Raw genomic sequence first — 8,292 nt, forward strand, 5'->3', positions numbered from 1 at the left:
GAAGAGATGTTACAAGATGTGCTAAAAGATGTATTTTTCCTATATGAAGGATGAGGGGGGCCTTCTGCCTTAAAATTTTGCATTTGGAGAGAGAGAAATTATCCAGATCTCAAACAGCTTTCGTTTTACCACACAAAGGAGTAGGGAATTGCAGACCAAAGAGATATTTTTACATGCAATACTGCTTGCTTAAATTAGCATCATTTCTTAAATCCACATTTTTTCCCAAGGCCGGACATTGCTTCTGCAGCTTGCCCGGTTGCTTTTTCTACCCCATCTTGCGCTGTCTTGGAAGCCTTGTCAATAGCTGCAAGAGAGGGAAAAAGATAAGCAAAAAGCTGGAAAAATGCAACATGGTTTAATATTTATGATGGAAGGGGAAGGGGTGAAAATGATTAGGCTATAAAAATACAGGGGTATATCTTTAAAAAAGAAAGGTTCTCCACAGCTGGTTATAGTTGGGTTTGGCAGGGTGTATTTAGGATGGGCTGTAAGGGGTTGCTAAATAGGAGCGGTCACTCAGAAGTTTTGGGTGCTGAGCTGAAGCAGTACGAGATGAATGACAGGACAAAGCTGGAAGCAATCGATTTTGGTGTACGCGTGGCCTGGCTGATGGAGGAGGGTGCTTTGGCCTAAGAAGTGTTGTGAATACTGGGGTGTTTGGGAAAGACAATCTTATCAAGTGATGGGGAAGGTGAAGGATGCTTTCGCCTCTATTCCCTTCTCCTCAGCGTATTTGAGGCACCTCCGGTGAGGGCTGTGCTCGGTCGTGGGCTGCGGGCGCAGGGTCACTCCTGCGTGGGACCCGACATCAGCCGGGATGGGAAACAGAAGGGTCTCACCAGGAGAGAGGAGACCCTCACAAATGGGGGCACAGCGCCTCTCTCTTCTCTGGGATCTTGGCTGTATTTTGGCAATTTTGCTGCCTCCCCATCTAACGTCAACAAGTGCCCAAGCCCTTCCCTCTCGTCACATCATGGAGCTGTAGTGGCTATCTGCTCTAACGAGATATTGCCAATGCATTTTGGCTTTCATTAAACATTTTGGACCCTGAAGCTGCTAATTCTCCCCTCATTCTTAGAAAACTATTAAAATTAAGTGAGAACTGAGCTTAGTTTTTAGCTTAACTTGTTTCAAATCCTCAGAAATGAGACACCAACGCTTTCCTGATGGCACCTTTCCAGCTGTGGGATCATTAATGTTTGACCCCAGCTGCTGCCTCAGCAGGCGCTGGGGGCTGGACCTGGACGGACCCCTGCGCTCCGGGCTGGGGAAACAAGATTTATCACAGGGTTACTCAATCCTCAAGAAAGGAGAGCAAAGTTTTGTCAGCGCTGTTCCCACGAGTTTTCTATAAAGGAAGCCAAAACCTGAATGCTGTGCATGAGACTCAGTGGCTGGGGGGGGTGTCAACTATCGTGGTACCTCTGCCAGTAAACGTATGGAGCTACTAAGCAACAGATCCTAAAAGCCTTTCCCATGAGATCTGTAAAAGGCCAAAAATTGTCACTGAAACCAAGGACTTTCAGGCCAAGAATGCCCGCGGGACAGAGGGGGAATGAGCTCTGCCCGCTGCTGGCTTGTGTTGAGCTGCTCCATCGTGTCTTGATTTGCACGCCAGTTGTCCTACCTTTCTGGCTTGCATCTGTAATTTTGTTGACTGCATCCTGAGTAGCCTCTCCCAACGTGTTTGCTGTAATTAAGGACAAAAACATTCATTTCCAGCTGTTCACATTTATGCTCGTAGGAATTCCCCGTGTCCATCGGCTTTTCTGCGTGTCCGCAGAAGGTTGTGGCCCTGGCAAGAGATAAGGCGGGTTCGGGGCGGGCTGAGGCTGTGTGCTTTGCTTGTGCGCGCCCTGGGAACCACGCGTGTTGCCAGAGCAGCTTGCTATGAGATTAGCGTTCACCTAGCACCTATGGCCAGCTGAGCAAATCGATGACAGATAAGAAGATAAAATAAGAAGGAGATAAAGGGGCAAAGATTAGCAGTGAGTTGGAATGATGACATTTAGCGGCAAGTTGCTTATTTTATACTACACTTGCTTTTATTGATTTTTCTAGCTTATTCTGCTTGGAGACGCTTGGCCGTCTAGCACGCATTTTCCTTGTGGGCTGTTTGGGAGTAGCGCCTTTTCCAAAACGGAAGCAAATGCATTAAACGGAGCAGGATAGGAAAAGGGAGATTTTACAGATAAGATATAAACAGAGGAAGAAGAGGAGCAGAAGCTAGAAACATAACAGATCAACTCCAGAATATAAAGCATTAAAAAAGTGAGATGCCACTTAATTGCAAGATGTCTGATAGTTTACGAAAGAGTGATAGCCATCCTATCGCTTTTGCTAGAAGAAGCAGTGACCCCTTAATGTCATGAATATATTCAGGATGCAGCAAGGACTGGTTTGTTTCCCAGAAGGGGGTACTGCCATGTTTCTGGGCCTACTATACATTTGTTCCCAGGTGTATGGAAACTTACTGTAACTCCAAAGAAGTCAGTGAGGTTACTCACAAATTTCAGCTATACAAAAAAATGTTTGCAGGATCAGAATCCAGGACTGATACAAATTATACCCTGCTAGGAATGAGCTGCACGCAAACACTGTAAGGAATATACTATAAAATGCTAGCATAAGCTATACACGTACTGAAATATAGGAAAAGCTATTGTACTTTGCACTGAAAAGCTGGCTTCCAATGCACAGTGCTAATAATAATACAGAGCTTGGCGCCACAACATGGGCATAGCTATGACAGAAATGTGTGCACAGGGTTTTTTTTAAACCCTGCAAAGTCTGGTGATCGTCGCTGGAGAAGAATACAACAGAAACATACTTGTGCTGCTTATTACAAACAGTCCATGCAGTCAATATAGTTATTACCAGAAGGCATTGATAGTCAGGCCAAGTAGCAAACATTAATCAGAGGTTAACTCCAACTTCTTAAAAGGAGAGCAGTTTAAAAACCTCTGCGGAGCATGAGAAAAGGCCACCCTGAGCAATGTAAATGCGAGGTACAAAAGGTTACTACCACCAAAGAGGGCTTCACTGCTCTAAAAACACGAAGTTTAAAGATCTGTTTGGGGAGTGATAAGGGTTGGACAACGCTCCGCAGCCGCTGAGGGAGCTGTGGGTGCGTGGGGGTGGTTGCCCATGCCGAGCCGAGAGCCTTGGCCAGGCTGGGGCCTTCTCCGGGCGATGGCCAAAACTTGGCCCCAGGAATTGGAAAGAAAAGGAAAAGCTGTGTCCTGCTAGCACCGATGAAGCTAGTAGTGTAACCACAGACTGTGGTTTCTGTAATGAAAGCAGCAGCTAAGCCCCCCACAACTATACAACGATATTTAATCTTTCTTACCAGCATCTTTTGCTGCACCTTCAGCCTGTTCCTTCAGTCCCTGGAAGTTTTTACCCGACATTGTGGCTTCTGACACCTGTTAGACACACTCCTCTGCTTCAATAAAATTAAGCACCTGGCGATGTATAGCACACCGTGTGAGCGGTGTCCCGACCTGTCCTGGTTTTATACATGTGCCGGGAGACCTGCTGATGATTTTGGAGGTGATTGGTACAATGGGTGGAGTTGGAATGTGAGAAATAAGAGCTGAAAATACACACAGAAAAGCCGTTTATTTACCCTCCCCAATAAGAGGGTGTGCCCGGGTAGAGATTTCTGCTTCATCGCACTGTCTTTGTTTATAAGTTGGGGTTTTTTTAAAAATCAAAACCACAAAAAAACCTGTTCCACCATCACAGACAGAGAAAAACCACTGAACTGAGCTTTGTAAAGACTGCTGGAAAACTACTGAAGTAGCAGTGCCTGGGCATGGCCAACTTTCATCCCCGCCGGGCTGGCGTCTTTCTCCTTCCTTCAACCCCTAAGCTGAACCTCCTGAGAACAGAAACCAGCCCAAACGTCTTTCAGTTTTTTGCAGTCTTAATCACAATCCCCTTTTCTTGTCAGCTGGGATACTGTTAGATGGGGAGAGTTGTTATTTACATGTATTTTCATAAGAAACTGCAAATCTGGTCATCTTTCCAGTTGCCTGCTCAAGAGGGGTTGCAAAAGCCCAGCATCGCTGAAGGCCTTGCCTGGGTCAGGCAGGTCACCAGTGCCAGCGCTAGCAATTCTCAGGGGGAGGGAAAAGAAGAAGCCAGGTTAGCAAAACCACCTTCTCCTAGTGTGGCTTTCTATTACGGGTTTTGTTAGTACAGAAATAACATTTAAAATAATTTCCTTACCTAGCATCACTATATTAATAAAAATTTCTGGCTTTAACCTCTGGCGTTTCACAGATTTCCACTAGCCTTTAGAATTTATGTTTTCTGCCACCAATCCCCAGTACAGAGAAACTTTGTACAAACGAACTGTTGGCAGAGCTGGGGGCCAAAGGGCTCGCCGGCTCTGTGGGGCTCGGATTCCTTGTTGCCATTTTCCGGCGTACAAAGCACCTTGGTTCAGATGTTCACACTCACACCCATATTCATCTTCCCAAGGAAAGCTTTTTTGTTGAGAAATGGGCACGAGAACAAGATGCCGTGGATAAACGAGGGTGGGAAGTGGCAGTGCTCATAAGTTTAGTACTTCATTAGTACCCAAGGGAGGAAGAGCAGCAGAAAACAAGGTTAAATGCATTCCTCTGCAGCAGCTCCTATTCAGCCTGTCATTTCAGAGAGCTCTTTTCAACATTTGCACCGCTGGCACCACTCATTTATTATTTCAAACAGCAATTCTCTGTCCCCCTCGAGAGGACAAATAGCATTTTAATTACATACTCACATTAGGTATCTTTTTCAATTCCTTGCTCATTTCTTTTTTGGAATGATTTTCTTATTTGGATTTGCAAAAACTCAGATAAAAGACACCGGAGATTCTGGGGGTCTGGCATTTTTTGGACAAAACCACTAACGTAGACCTACTTACCTTTCTTGCCCAAACCCGAGAACCTAGCAACAACAAAGCCATAACAAACAGGGGGATCTCAGCCGCTCTCAGCCCCCTTGGCCAGGGGGCTGCTGCCTCCATCAGCTTTGTGCGGAGAGTTTGTGAGAGCAAGGAAGAGGCTCTCCGGCACCCACCAGGCAGCTTGTCACGGCTCGAGAGAGGACGTGCCGAGGCTCCAGCAGCAAATACCTTCCAGCTGCCCTCCCAGCTCTTTTCTGCTGCTGGATTTTCAGCCCAAGGGTCCCGCTGACGCTGGCTGGGGCAGTCTGCCTGAAGGGGAGAACAGGAGTTTGGGAGAACATTTAAAACTGATGCACGCTTACACCGAGCACTAGACAGGCACCACATTATAGCAATATTTCAGAGGCTCCTTAGCAGTTCAGGTAAATATTGCTGTCTAATTCTGTGCTGACAGCCACCTAGATTACTCCAGCTCCAACTATTTTATTTCCAAGTGGAAATCTTTGTTCGGCACTTTGAACTCAATACGGGTGTCTGATCTGTGCCACTGCTTGCTTTACCTCCTGCTCAAAACACTAAGTAGCATTAATTTGTGCGTAAAACCTACACCACTGTCAGCACAGCAGCGTGACTCCTCATCTAACGTAATCTTATCTTTATCATTAAGATCATTAGCCTAATTCCAAGCAAAAAAAGGCAAAGAAAGCAAATTACAATTGCCCGGCAAACAGGCATGGTGTGATCATTATAATGCAGCTCGGAGTAGAGGGAAAAGGGACCTTTGATATGGTATTTATCCCACATGATGGGACAAATGGTCTGTGCATCAGGTGGCTCGCAGAGTTACAAAATCACATCAGAAAATTAATGGAATGTATTGCATCATTTTTATTCACTTTGTGAGTTAACATTACTTTTTTAAAGATAACGTGAAGTATTTTGAACTGATGTTAGATCTAGATTAGAGCACTCAGATATAAAAAGGATGATTGACCTGAGCAAAAACAAGGATTTGAATTTCATCTGCTCAGAAATTTACAGCAACTTATCCCTGAGTTTTCATTTTGTTCTGTTATGAATATTGAAACTACTAATGTAGATCGGATCTACTCCTGGATTTTGTAAAAAACTATTTCTCAAAAGAATGTAACCTTCCCTTGGCCTCTAAAGAGAATAATAGCACATGAGAAACTGTTGAAAGCTTTTCCTGACAGACTGTTTAAGGAACAGGAAAAGTAAAATAGTAACGTATTTCTAATTATAGATCAATGAACTAAGTGAACTAACCATATGGCTTTAAATTCATTCCTGTCCTGGTCCAAGCTATAGGTCATCTGACTTACATTTCACTGCGTAGATCTCCTGACACTAGGTATTCATGATGAGCTTCCATGGGTCTCTTTTACAAGTGTCATGGGAAGTGTTTGAGCCCATGCTGGACGCCCCACCTGGGCATCAGCCTTTCCTGTGACTTCAGTGGGGGTTCAGCGCGCTTGCGGTGCCCTGGGAAACGAGTGGCTACGTTTTCAAGAAAGTCAGCTTTCAAATGGGCGGTCTTCTGAAATGATGCGTCTCTGCTATTCTGAACATCTGGGTGCAAAGACGAGCTTTTTCAAGAGCTGGTCCTCCTCAAGAATCCCAGTCTTTGCTTTGACTCTTTTATATGCTTTTCGATAGCCTGTCACCGCCCTCAGGGGGGATCTAACCATCGCTTGACGGACCTGGCTCGCAAGTAGTGTGGGATTGTTTGTTTTGCCATTGCCAGTTCTCAACCATGTTGTCTCATGACAAGAGAAGATAGGGATGGGGCAGGAGATTATAAAGTGTTTTGAAAGCTAAACGCCAAAACACTACAGCCTGTGTGCTCCTTGTCTCCTGACGTCTCCACAGTATTGACCCAAAGCTCCAGCCTCTAAGCACATCTACAGTTTCTACTCCTGTTCCTCCTATGCATTAACTCTTTCCGAATGGGTTCCCTGGTCTTTGATTGCATCATTTGGTGTGTCCTAAGGTCAAATCAAACCGCCTGCAGATGGATAGTTTAGACTTTTGCTCCCTTCATCTCTCGGTATCTGCTGAGACTGCAGATGGAAATCCTGGTTAACGCCAGCTGGAGTAGGTACCACCGTGTGCAGGCAGAGCCACGCGCCGAGCTGCCCCTGAAATTTCAGGCTATTCCAAAAGTTACCCCACCTGGTAACGCCGGGGCACACCGCTGACATTGCTTGGCCAGAACTGAGACGTGAAAAAGTGTCACCACCCCAGCAGCGCCGCCTGCTCACCTCCAGCGGGTAACTTGTCCCACCGACACCCTTCCCCTGCGCCTGATTCCTCGGGCTTTTCCTCCGTATTCTGCACCTTCTCAGACTGTTGTCTGTGACGAGCAAGTTACTTGCGTTAGGGGGGAAAAAAAAAACCCCAAACTGATTCCTTAAGTGCTAGGAGGGCTCCACAACCCACGGCTCTGGAGCTAGCTGGCAACTCCAAACGTGCAGCCCAAATAGCTGTGGGTTAAATCTAAGGCGCTGCAGGGAAATTAGGAATTGGTCTGGTTTCCTTTCCTTTCACACCTCTTCTGTGGCATCTCTGAGCACCCTCTCGCATATCAGTAACACGAACCCTTCTGGTTTTATTACCTGATGAAGGTGAGAAGTAACGGATCAGAGCTAGAGCTCATGTTTTAGACATGAAAATGGGCGAACGAGGTTAATTAAATGGGAAGTGTTGAACTCTATTTGGTTTTCGTTCAGTTATAATTTTACCAGGGTTGAGGTAAATGCAAAGATGTGTCAGGGCTGAAAAGTTTTACACAGACCGTTCCTGAAGTTAATGAAGTGTGCAGTGTTCGACATCTGCAGCTGCTAAAAGAGCCTGTTATCAATGTGGAAGGGATGTGATGTTTACAGTAAGAAATAGAACTGTTTTAAGAAATAGAATTGTTTGCTGATAAAAAGATAGATATAATTATCATAAGTTAGTCATTTAAAGGATTGAACTAAAGCTGTTCTAATTAAGCTAAATTAGCCCTTCAGTTCAAATACAGAAATATGTTTCTGGCAGAAAAGTAGGTCTAACTTATTCTTCATTTACATGGGTGGCAACATTCTCCAGAAATCATCAGCCCAGCTCTGCTTCAAAGCATGAGTTCAAAATAAGGCCAGTATATACGGATTTCTTTACCTTCTGGTTTCTGAATCTTCAGGCAACGTCTAAGTGAAGTGTCCAGTTTCTGCTGTCTTCTGGAGCACGAAAAACTAAAACCGTGTTTAAATATTGGGATTTTTGTGGAGTCTCATGATATCCTGCAGCTTGAGCGTTCGGGAAGAAAAAAAATTATCTGGTCTTTAAATTATAAGGGGTAAAAAGATGAGAAAGGCCTGACCACCACCTTA

At 45.1% G+C, this 8,292-nt stretch overlaps 1 protein-coding gene across 1 annotated transcript; it reads right to left on the bottom strand.

The window, feature by feature from the left end:
• Window positions 1-200: 200 nt before the first annotated feature.
• Window positions 201-3,413, bottom strand: ADIRF (adipogenesis regulatory factor). The gene is made up of 3 exons (XM_009334624.1): window positions 3,353-3,413; window positions 1,631-1,693; window positions 201-307 (listed from the first exon to the last, which is right to left on the bottom strand). The coding sequence occupies exons 1-3, from the start codon at window positions 3,411-3,413 to the stop codon at window positions 201-203; spliced, it is 231 nt and encodes a 76-aa protein (XP_009332899.1).
• Window positions 3,414-8,292: the final 4,879 nt, after the last annotated feature.

Source organism: Pygoscelis adeliae, unplaced genomic scaffold (assembly GCF_000699105.1).
Source record: "Pygoscelis adeliae isolate BGI_AS28 unplaced genomic scaffold, ASM69910v1 Scaffold361, whole genome shotgun sequence".
Lineage (NCBI taxonomy): Eukaryota > Metazoa > Chordata > Aves > Sphenisciformes > Spheniscidae > Pygoscelis > Pygoscelis adeliae.

What these genes read in the sequence shown, in the direction of transcription:
- ADIRF (XM_009334624.1), bottom strand. Translation starts at nt 3,413, where the DNA reads ATGTCGGGTAAAAACTTCCAGGGACTGAAGGAACAGGCTGAAGGTGCA. An exon ending in AGGTGCAGCAAAAGATGCTG is followed by an intron (nt 1,694 to 3,352) that starts GTAAGAAAGATT and finishes CCTTAATTACAG; the next exon opens with CAAACACGTTGGGAGAGGCT. An exon ending in TACAGATGCAAGCCAGAAAG is followed by an intron (nt 308 to 1,630) that starts GTAGGACAACTG and finishes CCTCTCTTGCAG; the next exon opens with CTATTGACAAGGCTTCCAAG.